Source organism: Mustela nigripes, chromosome 16 (assembly GCF_022355385.1).
Source record: "Mustela nigripes isolate SB6536 chromosome 16, MUSNIG.SB6536, whole genome shotgun sequence".
Classification (NCBI taxonomy): domain Eukaryota; kingdom Metazoa; phylum Chordata; class Mammalia; order Carnivora; family Mustelidae; genus Mustela; species Mustela nigripes.
In genome coordinates, this window is record NC_081572.1 from 44,890,096 (window position 1) to 44,906,666 (window position 16,571).

General features: G+C 41.3%; 2 protein-coding genes across 2 annotated transcripts in view; one reads left to right on the top strand and one right to left on the bottom strand.

The window, feature by feature from the left end:
* SMYD4 (SET and MYND domain containing 4) overlaps positions 1-7,179 on the bottom strand; it is a 54,114-nt gene extending 46,935 nt beyond the window's left edge. The window contains exons 1-2 of the mRNA XM_059380326.1: positions 6,898-7,179; positions 5,825-5,972 (exon numbers count right to left, since the gene is read on the bottom strand). Of these exons, the coding sequence (XP_059236309.1) occupies positions 5,825-5,958 (134 nt within the window). The 5' untranslated portion in view covers positions 5,959-5,972; positions 6,898-7,179. The remainder of the gene's footprint in view (positions 1-5,824; positions 5,973-6,897) is intronic.
* Positions 7,180-7,308: 129 nt separating this feature from the next.
* The window catches only part of RPA1 (replication protein A1), a 77,634-nt gene continuing 68,371 nt past the window's right edge, over positions 7,309-16,571 (top strand). Inside the window, exon 1 of the mRNA XM_059378826.1 lies at positions 7,309-7,453. Within this exon, the coding sequence (XP_059234809.1) occupies positions 7,421-7,453 (33 nt within the window). The 5' untranslated portion in view covers positions 7,309-7,420. The remainder of the gene's footprint in view (positions 7,454-16,571) is intronic.

The window sequence follows — 16,571 nt, forward strand, 5'->3', positions numbered from 1 at the left end:
GGATCATGACCTGAGCTGAAGGCAGTCACTCAACCAACTGAGACACCCAGGCACCCTGGGATGATTTTTCTTTAACTAGGAACTTCTTCAATATTTCTTGAGGCTCTAATCTGCAGAAGATGGTCTCTCAGAATTTTTTTTTTTTTTTTGGCGGGGGGAGAGGGGTTTTTGAAAATACCTTTATTTTGTATTCATTTTTGAAAGGTACTTTATTACTTTTTACTTTTAATTTTTTATTTAAAAATTTTTTTAATGTAATCTCTACTCCCAACATAGGGCTTAAATTTATGACCCTGAGGTTAAGAGTCACAAACTCTCCCGACTGAGTCAGCCAGGTGCCCCACATGTCTAGTAATCTTTTACTGTGTTCCTGACTGTGTACAGAAGACCCAATAAAGCTAGATGACATTTTCCACTGTCAAAGTACCCCCTCTCCTATTTTAGGCAGATAGGATTAGGGGCCGGCTAACCTTCATCTAATTGAAAATTGAATTGGATCAGGGTGGGGCTACCATTTTGTTTCTTTTTTTCTTAAGATTTTTTTAAAAATGTAATCTGTACATCCAACATGGGGCTCAAACTCACAACCCCAAAATCACGAGTTGCACACTCTACTGACTGAGCCAGTAACCCCTGGTTTCTCCCTGTTCCTTGGTTTAGTCCTCCTAAGTTTGTTTGTTTGTTTTAAGATTTTATTTATTTATCTGACAGAGAGAGAGAATACAAGCAGGGGGAGTGGGAGAGGGAGAAGCAGGCCTCCTGCTGAGCAGGGAGCCAGACTTGGGACTCAATCCAAGGACCCTGGGATCATGACCTGAGCCAAAGGCAGATGCTTAATAACTGAGCCCCCCAGGTAACCCCTCCTAAGCTTTTGGCTGAAAGCCTGAAAGGTCTCTGTCTCCTCATGCCTAAAATCTTTGGTCTCAGGACATTTTGAGCTTAGATTTTTAACCTACCATACTACAGATGTTCAAAATCTGGCAAAGGTGTTAAGGGGGAGAACATTTGTTCCAAGCCCCTTTCTACTAGTGGGATCTTACTCACCATTGTTGAGACAGTAGAAATTTTATTCTGTCTTTTTGGTCAGCCTCTTGCACTTCCTAAGAACTCAGTAAATGTCCCAGGAGATAAACCTACTGTTTGGGCCTTGAATTTGGGCCTCCTCTATTTTTTAAAACATTTATTTTTTTAGGAATCTCTACACCCAATGTGGGGCTCAAACTCATGATCCCATGATCAAGAGTTGCATGCTCCACTGAATAAGCCAGCCACACCACCCCCCATGAATTATTTTAAAATACAGAATGGTTGGGGCGCCTGGGTGGCTCAGTGGGTTAATACCCCTGCCTTTGGCTCGGGTCATGATCCCAGAGTCCTGGGATTGAGCCCCACATCGGGTTCTCTGTTCAGAGGGGAGTCTCCTTCCCCTCCACCCCCACCGCGTCTGCCTCTCTGCCTACTTGTAATCTCTGTCTGTCAAATAAACAAATAAAATCTTTAAAAAAAAATTACAGAATGGTTCATAGGTTTCTAGCTTTAGGAACTGAAATAGGCAGTGCAATTTACTAAGATAGGTACCACTAGAAAGGACTATGAGTTTGATTTTGGGTATGTTGAATTTTAAGGTTCATAACATTGTATTTTTTATTTGACAGAGAGATTGATATATACAGAGAGAGCACGTGCATGCGCAAGCAGGGGGAACGGCAAGCCAAGAGAGAGAGGGAGAAGCAGGCTTCCCTCTGAGGAGGCACTCAATCTCAGGACCCTGGGATCACAGCCTAAGCCAAAGGCAGACACTTAACAGACTGAGCCACCCAGGAGCCCCTGAATTTTAAGTATCTTTGAGACTTTAAGTAGTCCGCTGGATTTAGAGATTTGAGTCTCAGAAGAGAGGTGAGAGCTGGACATAGAATTTTCAAGGTAATCAGCATATAGGATATAACTGACGTCATGGGTATGAATGAGACTATCAGTTGAGAAAACACAGCGGAAAGGAAAGAGCCTAGGGGCACCTGGGTGGTTCAGTTGGTTGGGCGACTGACTGCCTTTGGCTCAGGTCATGATCCTGGAGTCCCGGGATGAAGTCCCTCATCAGGCTCTGTGCTTGGCAGGGAGTCTGCTTCTCCCTCTGACTGTCTCCCCTCTCATGCTCTTTCTCGCTCACTCTCTCTCTCTCAAGTAAATAAAATCTTTTTTAAAAATTTTTATTTATTTGACAGAGATCACAAGTAGGCAGAGAGGCAGGCAGAGAGAGAGAGATAGAGAGGGCGAAGCAGACTCCCAGCTGAGCAGAGAGCCTGATGCAGGGCTCATCCCAGGACCCTGAGATCATGACCTGGGCTGAAGGCAGAGGCTTAACCCACTGAGCCACCCAGGTGCCCCAATAAATAAAATCTTTAAAGAAAAAAAAAGAGAGAGTCTAGGCTGGAGTCTGGAGGAACTCCAACATTAAATGACCAGGCAAATTCTCTTGGTTTACATTCCTTTCAGTACACCAAAAATTCAAATGATTCTTGTGGATTATGACATCTTGCTGTTAGCAAACCATACCAAATTACCTTTGGATAACTCTGCCTATTACTATTTCATCAACAGGTGTCTATCATCTTTAGAAATTCTATAAAGGGAATCCACACATCCTGCAGAGCTTTAGACATTATTTTTCAAGTTGTAGGTCACGACTGAGTGGGTTATGAAATCAATTTAGTGGGTCCTGATTACTATTATTTTTTAAAGATTTTATTTATATATTTGGGGGGAGGGGAGAGGGAGAGACATCTTAAGCAGACTTTATGCTGAGTGCAGAGCCTGACAAGGGGCTTGATCCCACGACCCTGAGATCATGACCTGAGCCAAAACTAAGACTTGGTAGCTTAACTGACTGTGCCACCCAGCCTCCCTGATTAGTATTTTTATTTATTTGTATTTTTAATTTTTTAAAAAAAATTTTATTATCTTTTAAAATATTTTATTTATTTACCTGAGAGAGAGCATGAGCGAGAGAGTGCTACCAGCAGCAAGGGCAGAGGAAGAGGAGAAAGGAGACTCCCCGCTGAGCAGGGAGCCAAATGTGGGCCTTGATGTCAGGACCCTGAGGTCATGACCTGAGCTGAAGGAAGTTGCTTAACCAACTGAGCCTCCCAGGTGCCCCTATTTGTACTTTTTAAAGATTTATTTATTTTAAAGAGAGAGAGAGAAGGGAGAGAGCACGCACGGGGTGGGGTGGAGGGAGAGGGAGTAACTGCTATGTGGACTCCCCACCAAGCACGGAGCCCCACACAGGGCTGGATCCCAGGATCCTGAGATCACCACCTGAGCCAAAATCAAGAGTCAGATGGTTAAGCAACTGAGGTACCCAGGCACCCCTAATTAGCATTTTAAAATGAGAGAGAGGAAAATATCAAAGTATACCATAGATAGTAAGCATCTACATTCTGTTCCAAGGTGAACTGATCCAGTATGTGACTTGAGTGGCCCTGTATGACCCCCAAATTTCGATCTCTAGCCCAATGCTTGCCCCTAATTGCCATGCTCATTTCGAAAGCTCCACTTGGATGTCTATTAGACATCTCAATCTGAACAATGAACCCCTGATCTTCTTTCCCCAAAAGCTCCATCTGCCGCCCTCCCAGGTGATGGTAAATTCATCCTTCTTAGGCCTATATCCCCAAGCCACGTTTTACCTCTTTCATTCTCCAACACAGTACATCTCATCTTCTTCTCATCATTCCCTCAACTTCTTTAGGGAATTCTATTATGTCTACCTTCAGAATCTAGCCACTTCTCACCTACCTTAACCACTACCACTCCAGTCCAAATTATCATCACCTCATCTCTCACCCAGATGAACGCACACGCCTACCAACAGGTTTCTCTAATTCCACACCCTCTCTTCTATAGACTATTCTCAACACTGGAGTCACAGTGATCCCTTGAAACAGGAGTCAGCAAACTCTTCCTATGGAAAGTCTGAGAGTAAACATTTAGTTTTTTTGGGTCAAGAGGAAAATCAAGGCTATTACAGAGGTGTATCTACAACAAAAGAGAAGATAAATTTCTATTAAATTTTTGAGAAAATTACAATAATTGAGTTTAATTTTTTGTAATACAGATCTACTTTTAAAAAAATACTTATTTGAGGGGCACCTGGGTGGCCAATGGGTTAAAGCCTCTGCCTTCGGTTCAGGTCATGATCTCAGGATCCTGGGATCAAGCCCCACATCGGGCTCTCTGCTCAGCAGGGAGCCTGCTTCTTCCTCTCTCTCTCTCTGCCTGCCTCTCTGCCTACTTGTGATCTCTGTCAAGTAAATAAAATCTTTAAAAAAAAAACAAAAAACAAAAACTTATTTGAGGGGTGCCTTTGTAGCTCAGTGGGTTAAGCCTCTGCCTTCCGCTCAGGTCATGATCTCAGGGTTCTGGGATCAAGCCTCGCATCCGGCTCTCAGCGCTCTGCTCAGCAGGGAGCCTGCTCCCCCATCCCCTGCCTGCCTCTCTGCCTACCTGTGATCTCTCTCTCTGTCAAATAAATAAATTTTTTTTTTTTAATTTTTAAAAGATTTTATTTATTTATTTGACAGAGATCACAAGTAGGCAGAGAGGCAGGCAGTGGGTGGGGATGGAGTGGGGAGGAGGCTCCCAGCTGAGCAGAGAGCCCAATGCAGGGCTTGATCCTAGGACCCTGGGATCATGACTTGAGCTGAAGGCAGAGGCTTTAACCCACTGAGCCACCCAGGTACCCCTCAACTTCCATCTTTTCAGCAAAACCATAAGTGATCACACTATTTAATACTACAACCTCCAATCTCACTCCTGGCACTGCCTATTTCCCTTACCCTGTTCTATTTTAATTTTTTTTCTATTATACATCGCACTTTTAACATACTATATACTTTGCTTATTTATGTTTACTGTCTGTCCCACCTTTGCCAGAACTAAGTTCCTCAAGAGTAAGTATCTGTGCCTATTTTTTATTTACTAATGTATATTTCTTCCTTTTCTTTTTTTTTTTTAAAGTAAGCTCTACTGCCCAATGTGGGGCATGAACTCACTCCCCTAAGATCAAGAGTCACATGCACTACTGACTAAGTCAGCCAGGCGCCCCTCACTGATGTATTTTTGCTAAGCATCTAGCACAGTGGCTGGCACAAACAGATGTCCAATAAAAATTCACTGAATGTTTTGGGAAACTCGTTTCAATTTTCTATTTATGTATGTACATACTAGGCTGTGATATAAAATAGTATTTTTTTTAAGATTTTATTTATTTATTTGACAGAGATCACAAGTAGGCAGAGAGAGAGAAAGAGAGAAAAGCAGGTTCCCACCGAGCAAAGAGCTCGACTCAGGGCTCGATCCCAGGATCCTGAGACCATGACCCGAGCCGAAAGCAAAGGCTTAACCCACTAAGCCACCCAGGTGCCCCTAAAATAGTATTTCTTACTGAGGACGTTAGTCAGTCAAGAGAGTTTGAAAAATACTGGGGTTAGACTATATGACTTCTAAAGTCCTTTCTCAATTTGAGCACCTATAAATTTCTATGTGTAGCTAGTAAATGCCCACTATATCTTTTGGGAGATAGCAAAGTTCACAGCCTAATTTCTGTAGCAAGGCATTGATTATTGAAACATAACACTGACACCAAAAAAGTCATTAGCATCCCCACCTGTTCTGTAATAGTAGGTTAAGAAAAACTGGAAATAGCAAGAAATATAAAATCTGAACTTAATCCTTCTATGAAAAAGAGATAGAAAGTGAGAGCAAATGACAAAAGAGAACATTTTCTCGATCAAAATTTCCCAGGTTAAAGCTTTCACACACTTACTGAAGAAGCGACGAGGAGTGAAGAAAGATATCCTTTAAAGTGTCTGCCGTAGAAATTGTGTCCTGAATGGACTTTGGGAGCAAAGACCATTTCTGAAATATATATGATTTCCACTCATCCACAGGCAGATCCATTCTACCTCAGGTCTCTAAAATGAGTAAGAAAATAAGGAATTCAGATTTCTACAAATGCATAGTCTAGGAAAAAAAAAAATCAAGATTTCACTCAAACAAATGTGATGCAACAAAAATCATTCTTGTGGTCTTTTCCTGTAGTTTCCATGCTGAGAATCTATTTTCTCTCACACGTATTCACTGAGCATCCTTTTATTTAGAAATATTTACTGAAGGCCTACTTTGTTCCACACACCAGGCTTGCCTATTAAACCTCCATCTTCCCAAGCTCCTCAGGTGAGAAACCCGAGACATTCCAGATTTTTCTCTTTCCCCAGCTATTAAATTAACAAACGTTTCTATCTCTTACACAGTTCAGATTTTTCTTTCAGTTCCCAGATCATTTCTTTATTCAAGTCCTCACCATCTCTGGTCTGGCATTCTTTCCAGTGTCATAACTAGTCTCCATGGACTCAATTCCCTACCCTACCTCCTAAATTCAATTCATCCTCCATATTGAAACAGATGTCAGTCCTCTGCCTTAATCAATGAATGCTCCTCCAAGCATTTAGGAAAGCCCAGTACAAATCTGACCCCTGGGCTCATTTTCTAATGCCCAAGTCTCACCTCCTCCTTTGTACCCTACTGTCCTGAGCCACTTAAAGCCATCCTTAGCTTGCCAGGCTATTCACCTCCCTAGTTTTTGCATAGGTTATGCTTTCTTCCGGGAGCATCCCTCCCTCAGAGTCCGCCTCGCAAATTTGCACACACCCTTCAAGACCAAGTTTAAGTGGCACCTCCTCCAGGAAGCCTTCCCTGATTTTCCATCTGCGACCGCAGTACACTTTGTATTTCTCCTGAGGCCCAAATCATGTCTACCTGGAGTTAGGGCTACTCACTGCGGTAGCTCCCTCGACAGACTATGCTCTCCTCTGAGGGCAGGGACCGGATCCTATTTACCTTCGCAGATTCCCCTTGTGCCAAGCTCAGGGTCTAGCAATGGCGGGAGATCGGCACTTGGATTGCCGAAGGAATCAAGTTACTGCTTTGCCTACGGCTAGCAGCAGAGGTGTCAGGGAATAGCTCTCTCTTCGGGGCTAACAATTGGTCGGCGCAGCAAAGGCCCGAGCCAGGTTTTTTTCCGAGAACCGTCTAGGAAAGCTCTCGGGACTGGACCTCACGCCCAGAAAAAGAACCCGCGTCATCCCTGGCGCGCCCCACGGCTCGGGCCCCGCCCCCAGGCGCAGCAGTGGCGTGACGAGGTCCTGAACCCGGGCTTTTGCATGTCACGTGGGCTGCTCGCAGGTTCTCGGCCAATGCCGTGGCTGCTCCGCTCCTAAACCCGCCCTTGTGCCTTGCGCATGTCAGAAGGCGGGGGTGGTGCCTGCAGCTACTTAGCCCAATAGCTTGTGAGCGCGCGGGGTCCCGGGAGTGAGCGGGAGGTGCCGAGGAGCGGGAGCGCGGGAGTTGGCGCAGCGCAGTCATGGTGGGCCACCTGAGCGAGGGGGCCATTGCGGTGAGGAGACACCTGCGGGCAGCGGGGCTCGGGTGGCTGTGGGCCCTGGGTTTGTGGGGTTGGAGAAGGGAGAGAGGAGCTGGAGGCGATGGGGAGAAAAGGCGGGAGAAGATTGGCGGGGTTGGGGGGGGACCGTCGGGTGACTCCCTACAATTCTCACCATCTCCTCGAAAAATTTTTACTCTTGTCTTTTAAACATGTCCATGTTTTTTCTACTTAAGAAAACGAAGCAGAATTAACTTGATCGTCCCCCATCACCCTCTTTCTGTCCCCTATCCACGACCTAACTTCTCTAGAGTTGTCAGTTTTCATCTCACCACCCGTTAACAGACTCCAATCCGTTGTTCCCTCCATCACTATAGAAAGAACGTTGGCAGAAGTTAGCAGTGCTTCCAAGTCGTTAAATCTAACAGACACTTTTCAGTTTTTAACTTAACCTGAGTTCTCAGCAGTGTTTGAGAGTTACTCCTTTTGGCCAGTTTTGAGCATTACTTCTTTCTGGTAACATTCCTTTTTGGCTTCTCTGATTTGGCTTGGCTGGTCTTTCCTCGTCTTATTTGCCGGTCCCTCGTTGTAAGTTTTTGTTTACTCAGGGTTATGTCCTGTCCTAGGCCCTTTGCTACCAAGACAATCCCATTACCAACTATGTCGGTTGCTCACGCATTTCTTTTTCCGGAGCCACCTGTACTCTGAAAGAGAAACCTCTGTAATATGTCTGCCTACCTGATACCTCAAAGGCATTTTAAACTCATTGTGTCCCAAAGCAAATCCGTTATTCTGCTAAGTTTGGGCCTCTTGGTGTTCCTTGTCTGGATCAATATCTCTATTATCCATCAAGATATGCTAGCCAAAAATTGTGGAATCATTCTTCCTGCAAACTTCCATCACCTTAGATGTTCAGTTCATCACCCAAATTGGTGTTTTACCTCCACAACGTATTTCTTAAATCCATCTATTTTTCTTCCACTCTGGCACCACTGTTTCTTGCCTGCACTACTGATTTCCACCCAACATAAACATCTTCTCTATCCATTCATCTATCAGTGGACACTTGGACTGCTTGTATACTGCCGCAACATGGGGGTGCATTTCGAAATAGTGTTCTCGAATTTGGGGGGTAACTACCCAATAGTGCAGTTACTGGATCCTAAGGTAGTTCTGTTTTTAACTTTTTGAGAACCTCCGTACTCTTTTTACCCAGTTTGCATTCCCATCAGTGCATGAGGGTTCCTTTTCCACATCATCCTTGCCAACACTTGTTTCTTGTGGTGTTAGTTTTAGCTATTCTGACAGGTGTAAAGTGATAGCTCATTATAGTTTTGATTTGCATTTCCCCGATGATGAGGTATCTTTTTCATGTGTGTTGAAATGTAATGTTGAGGGGTGCCTGGGTGGCTCAGTGGGTTATAAAGCCTCTGCCTTCGGTTCAGGTCGTGGTCTCAGAGTCCTGGGATCAAGCCCCGCATCACAGCGGTCTCTTTGCTCAGCAGGGAGCCTGCTTCCTCCGCTCTCTGCCTGCCTCTCTGCCTACTTGTGATCTCTGTCAAATAAATAAATAAAATATTTTTTTTAAAAAATGTAATGTTGAGGGCACCTGGGTGGCTCAGTGGGTTAAGCCGCTGCCTTCGGCTCAGGTCATGATCTCGGGGTCCTGGGATCGAGTCCCGCATCGGGCTGTCTGCTCAGCAGGAACCTGCTTCCTCCTCTCTCTCTCTGCCTGCCTCTCTGCCTACTCGTGATCTCTGTCAAATAAATAAATAAAATCTTTAAAAAAAAAAAAAATGTAATGTTGAAAAGTAATGAGTCATTACTTTTTCGTGTGTGTTGGCCATCTGGATGTCTTCTTTGGAGAAATGTCTGTTCATGTCTTTCTGCCCATTTTTTAATTGGATTATTTGTGTTTGGGGTGTTGAGTAGTAGCAGTTTTTTATATATTTTGGATACTAAGCCCTTCTCAGATCTGTCATTGCAAATATCTTTTCCCCTTCAGTAGGTTGTCTTTTGGTTTTGTTGACTGTTTACTTTGCTGTGCAAAAGCTTTTTATTTTGATGTAGTCCCAGTAGTTTATTTTTGCTTTTATTTCCCTAGCCTCAGGAGGCAGACCTATCTAGAAAGATGTTGCTACTGCTGATGTCAGAGAAATTACTGCCTCTGCTGTCTTCCAGTATTCTTATGGTTCAGCTGTCACATTTAGATCTTTAATCCATTTTGTTTGTGTTTGTGTATGCTGTAAGAAAGTAGTCCAGTTTCATTCTTTTGCATGTTGCTGTCCAGTTTTCCCAATCCCATTTGTTGAAGAGACTGTCTTTTTCCCATTGCGTATTCTTTTCCTGGGCTTTTCTGTTTTGTTCCATTGGACTGTGTGTCTTTTTGTGCCGGTACCATACTCTTTTGATGACTGTGGGTTTGTAATATAACTTGAAATCTGGAATTGTGATGCCTCTGGCTTTGTTTTTCTTTTTCAAGATTGCTTTGGCTATATCAGGTCTTTTGTAGTTCCTTACAAATTTTAGGATTATTCTAGTTCTGCGAAAAATGTTATTGGCATTTTGATCGGGATTGCATCAAATGTTTAGATTTCTTTGGGTAGTATAGACTTTTCAACAATATTTATTCCTCTAACCTACAAGTATGGAATGTCTTTCCATTTCTTTGTGTCTTTCTTTTTTCTTTTTTAATTTAAATTCCTGGTATATTCTGTATTTTTGCAGGTTCTTTTCCATCTGCCTGTGTGGTTCTTCACGCTCCCCTCCCTGGGTAATATCAATCTCAGCTCAGTTAGTTTTTCAGAGAAACCTTCCTTAACTTACTAGCCTAATTCCCTTTATTTTGAGACCATGATTCCTGCTTGTTCATGTATTACCTGTGTGACTTTGGGCAAGATACTAAACTTTGCCTTTTCTCTTCTGTAAAATGAGGGTAATTATACCTAGTGCCTATTGCCTAAGGTTAGTGGGAGAATTAGGTGAACTATTACATTTAAAGTGCTTTAGTTCATGCCTGGTACACAGTAAATGTTCAGTATATGTTACCTCTTAATATCGCAAATGTAATTTTATACTTATTTGCTTTTTATTTGACTAATATTAGTTTTTGTCTTCCCCACTGGATTGTAAATTCTTGGAGGCCTGAAATTACATCTATTTTTTGCTCAAAGTAGTATCCTAAAGACCTGGAGCAGTGATGGCAAGTTTTAGATACCCAGTAAATGTTTGCTAGTTGCATATGAGGCAGTGAAAAAAAAAAAAAAAAAAAAGAGCTAAATGGGGAAAAACAGCTGAGTGGAGTTACTACTTGAATAAATTAGGAACAATTAAACCTGAGAATTTATTGAACTTGTAGTTCTCATTTACTTACAGCTGCTACCTTGCACCTTTAAAAAAAAAAAAAAAAAGATTTATTGGGACGTTAGGGTGTCTGAGTATCTGCCTTCGGCTCCAGTCATGATCCCAGAGTCCAGGGATCAAGTTCCGAATTGGCCTCCTTACTCAGCAGGGAGCCTGCTGCTTCCCCTGCTTGTGCTCGCGCTCTCTCTCTCTGACAAATAAATAAATAAAATCTTAAAAAAAAAAAAAAAGATTTATATGAGAGAGCAAGCGAGAGCGCATGACTGAGCCACCCAGGAGCCCCACCTTGTGACTTTAAGGCAAATTAGGAATTGTTCTTCACTTTTAGAAAGAATGATTATGGTGTTAATAATTTGATCACTTGGTTTTTGCTGTATTCAAAACTTTGGAAACATATTTCTAGTGTTAGGTCAAGCATTACTTAAGTTTTATTCATAAATGACAAAGAAAATTTTTGTGTTTGTGGTGATAGTGTGGGGAACCTTTGCCAACTGTGATTATCATTAGCTAAAGCAAGTAGTATCATTTTCATTCAAAAGACACAGGCCCAGGGCGCCTGGGTGGCTCAGTTGGTTGGACGACTGCCTTCGGCTCAGGTCATGATCCTGGAGTTCCGGGATCGAGTCCCACATCGGGCTCCCAGCTCCATGGGAAGTCTGCTTCTCCCTCTGACCTTCTCCTCACTCATGTTCTCTTTCACTGTCTCTCTTTCAAATAAATAAATAAAATCTTTAAAAAAAAAAAAAAAAAAAAGACACAGGCCCAAAGGCTAAGCAACTAACATAAATAATAGAGGCATTTGGGGCAAGAGCTAACATCATAAAAGAAGAGATTGTACATGGAAGTATTATGGTAAATAGGATAAATAGCATTTGTATCTTAATTTATTGGGTAATATAAAAAAGGGGAAGGAAACTAGTATTTTTGCCTTTTCCAGTGTGCCAGATACTTTATCTATAATAGTACTTACAGTAACTGTAAGATAGATTTTTATAATTACCTGCACCTCACAGATGAAGAAATTAAAGTGCAGAGAAGTTAAATACTTTGTCAGTGGGGTGTCAGTCAGATTTGAATACATGTGCCCTTGACTGTTACATTCTGTTGCTTTGTATTTTTTTAACTGAAGTATAATTGACATACAGTATTCTGTTAGTTTCAGGTGTTCATCATAGTGATTTGGTATTTTTATACATTAGGAGTAATGATCCCCAGGATAAATCCATTTACTGTCTGTTACCACACAAAGTTACTACATTGTTACTGACTAAATTCCCTGTGTTGTGCATTATATCTCCATAACCCATTTATTTTAGATCTGGAAGCCTGAACCCTCTTAAACCCCTTCACCATTTCACCTGTACCCCCAGGCACTCCTTACTCTTGTAACCAAGAGTTTGTCTCCTCTATGAGTCTGTTTGTGTTTTGTTTTAAAGATTCAACATGAAATCATATGTATTTGTCTTCTGTCAGGCTTATTTCATTTAGCATAATACCATGTAGGTCCACCTGTGTTGTCACAAGTGGCAAGATTTCATTCTTTTTTATGGTTAATATTCCTCTGTGTGTGCACACACGTGTGTGTCTTTAGCCATTCATTTCTTTATGGACACTTAGGTTGCTTCTTTACCTTGGCTATTATAAATAATGCTGCAGTGAACTTGGCGTGCATGTATCTCTTTGAATTGGTGTTTTGTTTTCTTCAGGTACATCCCTAGAAGTGGAATTGCTAGATCACATCGTAGTTTGGTTTTTGATTTTTTGAGGAGCCTCTGTACTATTTTCCATAGTGGCTGCACCAGTTTATGTTGCTCACCAACAGTGCCCAAGGGTTCCCGTTCATCTGCATCTTTGCCAACACTTCGTATTTTTTGTCTTTTTGATAGTAGCCAGTCTGATTGTGGTTTTGATTTGCATTTCCATGATGAATAACGGTGTTGAGGATCCTGTGTGTCTGTTGGTCATATGTAGGTCTTTGGAAAAATGTCTCCTAAAGTCTCTTGTCCATTGTTTAAATTGGATTTACTTTGTGTTTTATATGCAATGTTAATTTGGAAAATTTAAGGCAATTTTATGTTAAGTGTACATATCATGTTGTATGTCCCAGAAGATTTAATCTTATATTCACTTTATGATGACACAAATTAAAAAGAATAATAAATTAATACATGCATGTGGTTTTAAAATCAAATAGAACAGAAAGGTGTTTTATGGAATTACTGACTTTTTGTGCCACCCTGCCCCAGTTCTGTTCCCTAGAAACTTAAAAAAAAAAATCACCTTTATTGAAACTCAGCACTGGTTTACACTTAATAGAAACTGTAATGTATATAATAAGTCATCAAGATGTGTGCAGTTTGATGAGCTTTGGCAAATGTATACAGCACTCTGATCTTCTGCTCCTTGCCTAGTCCTTGCTTCCAGCGTAGGTAAACAAGAGTTTTGATGTCTGGTTTATGTCTCCAAAGGTTAGTTTGATTATCTAAAACTTCATGTAAACTTGTGTCTGGCTTCTTTGTCTCAGCAAAATGTTTTTTGAGATTTATCCATGTTGTTTCAGTAGTTTGCACCTTTATTGCTGAGTAGTACTCCATCGTGCAAATAAACATAATTTGTTTAATTTACCTGTTACTGTTAAACATTTGGGTTATTTTCATTTTTTGGCTGTTATAAATGAAGATGCTATGGACATTTATGTAAAAATCTTCTTGTGAAAATATATTTTCATTCCTCTGGGATAAATGCCTAGGAGTGTTGATTAATTGCTGGGTGGTATGTTAAGTGAATGTTTGTAAGAAATTTCCAAACTGTTTTCCATATCCATGCCAGCTCTCAGTTTTGTCATCTTTTTAATTCAACTATCCTAGTGAATGTGTAGTGTTTGCATCTATGTTCATGAGTGTTATATAGGTCTGTAGTTTTTCTTTTTCTTTTTTTAAGATTTTATTTATTTATTTGACAGAGAGCGACAGAGAGATCACAAATAAGCAGAGGGGGGGGTGGGGGAAGCAGGCTCCCCGCTGAGCAGAGAGCCTGATGCGGGGCTTGATCCTAGGGCCCTGAGGTCATGCCCTGAGCCCAAGGCAGAGGCTTAACCCACTGAGCCACCCAGGTGCCCCTGTGGTTTTTCTTTCTTAGAATGACTTTATTTTTTCTTTGAGGTAAACCTAATATCATAAAATGAGTTGGAAAGTGTTCTCTTTTATTTCCTAACATCGTTTATGGAAGATTAATTTTTTTTTAAAGATTTTATTTATTTATTTGATAGATCACAAGTAGGCAAAGAGGCAGGCGGGGCGGGGGGTGGGGGTGGAAAGCAGGCTCCCTGCTGAATAGAGAGCCCAATGCGGGGCTTGATCATAGGACCCTGAAATCATGACCTGAGCCGAAGGCAGAGGCTTCCACTGAGCCACTCAGGTGCCCCTCATTTCTTTTTCTTTTTTTTTTTTTTTTTTCTTTTTTTTGGTCTTTACATGTTAGGTAAAATTTACCAGTAAAACCACCTGGACCTAGTGTTATCTCTTTAATAAGTATAATAGTATCTAGCTTCTCTACATTTTGTATGTCAGTTTAATAATTTGTGTTTTTCAAGGGACTTACCCACTTAATCTAAGTTGTTTCATAAAGTTAATTTTTTTTTTAAGGTTTTTATTTATTTGACAGAGAGAGACACAGAGAGAAAGGAAACACAACCAAGGGAAGTGGGGGAGGGAGAAGCAGGCTTCCTGCCAAGCAGGGAGCCCAATGTGGGACTCGATCCCAGGATCCTGGGATCATGACCTGAGCCAAAGGTAGACCCTTAAGGACTGAGCCACACAGGCGCCCCTCATAAAGTTATTTCTAAAATCCCTCATATATACGTGGTTTATTGTGATGCATTTTTCAATCCTTTTTTTTTTTTCATTTTTCCTTTCTGATATTGAGAATATTTGTTTTTCTTTTTCTTAATCAGATGAGGTAGAGGTTTATCAGTTTTATTGATCTTTTCAGAGAAGCAACTTTTGGTTTGTTTTTTCCTGTTGTTTATCCATTTTCTATTTTATTGATTTCTTGCTCTTTTTAATCATTCCTTCCTTCTACATGCTTGAGTTTAGTTTATTCTTTTTCTGGCTTCTTATGGTGGACGCTTAGATCATTGATTTTGGACCTCTTTTCTTCTCTAAACATTTAAGCTCTAATTTTTCTAAGCATTGCTTTGGTGAATCCAATACATTTAGATAGATTGTATTTTCATTTTCATTCTGTTAACAATACTTTCTAACTTCTCTTGCAGTATCTTTTTCCACCGGTGGGTTATTTAGAAGTTTACTTTTTACAGGGTGCCTTGCTGGCTCAGTAGGTAGAGCCTGTGACTCTTGATCTCTGGGTTGTGAGTTCAAGCCCCAAGTTGGGTATAGAGATTACTTTAAAAAAAAAAGTTTACTGTTAAATTTCCAAATATTTCGAAGTTTTCTAGACAGCCTGTTGTTGGGATTTTTTTTTTAAAGATTTTATTTATTTATTTGACAGACAGATATCACAAATAGGCAGAGAGGCAGGCGGAGAGAGAGGAGGGAGCAGGCTCCCCGCCAAGGAGAGAGACCAATGCGGAACTTGATCCCAGGACCCTGGGATCATGACCTGAGCCGAAGGCAGAGGCTTTAACCCTCTGAGCCACCTAAGCACCCCTGTTGTTAGGATTTTTAGTTTAATTCCAGTGTGGTCAAATAACATACTCTCCGAATTCAGTCTTTTAACATTAACATTATTGAGACTTGTTTTATTTCCCAGGGTATGGAATCTTGATGAAAATCTTCTAGGCACGCTTAAGAGACTGTGTATTCTGCAATTGTTAGAAGATTTAATTAGGTCAAGTTGGTTGATAGTTTAATCTTTCACATTCTTCTACATACTTATTAAAAAGATTTTATGTATTTATTTGACTGAGATCGAGAGATCACAAGTAGGCAGAGAAGCAGGTGGGGGAGGGGGGGCTAGCGGATACAGGCTCCCTGCTGAGCAGAGAGCCCATTGTGGGGCTTGTGGGGCTCAATCGCAGGATCATGACCTGAGCCGAAGGCAGAGGTTTAATGACTGAGCCACCCAGGTGCCCCTACATTTTTTTTTTTTTTAAATCTATTTACCCTATCATTACTGAAAGAACAGTGTTGAAACCAACAATTATAATGGTGGACTTGTCTATTTCTCCTTTTAATTCTGTAGGTTTTTGCTTCATGGATTTTGAAACTTTGTTATTAGGTGCATACATTTATCATTGTGTCTTCTTCAGGAATCAACCCCATTATTATGAAATGTCCTTTTTTATCTCTGATAATATTCCTTGTCCTGAAGCCTTCTTTGCCTGCCAGTAATGGTATATCTTTTTCCAATGTTTCATTTTTAACCTCTTTATTTTTATTTTTTTAAAGATTTTATTTATTTGACAGAGAGAGCTCACAAGTAGGCCGAGAGGCAGGCTCCATGCTGAGCAGAGAGTCCGATGTGGGGCTCCATCCCAGGGCCTTGAGATCATGACCCTAGCTGAAGGCAGAAGCTTAATCCACTGAGCCACCCAAGTGCCCCTAACCTGTCTCTTTATATTTGAAGTGTATTTCTTCGGCATTGTGGTTATTATTTTTTTAAGATTTTATTTATTTATTTGACAGAGATCACAAGTAGGCAGAGAGAGGAAGGGAAGCAGGCTCCCTGCTGAGCAGAGAGGCCGATGTGGGGCTCGATCCCAGGACCCTGAGATCTTGACCTGAGCCGAAGGCAGCGGCTTTAATCCACT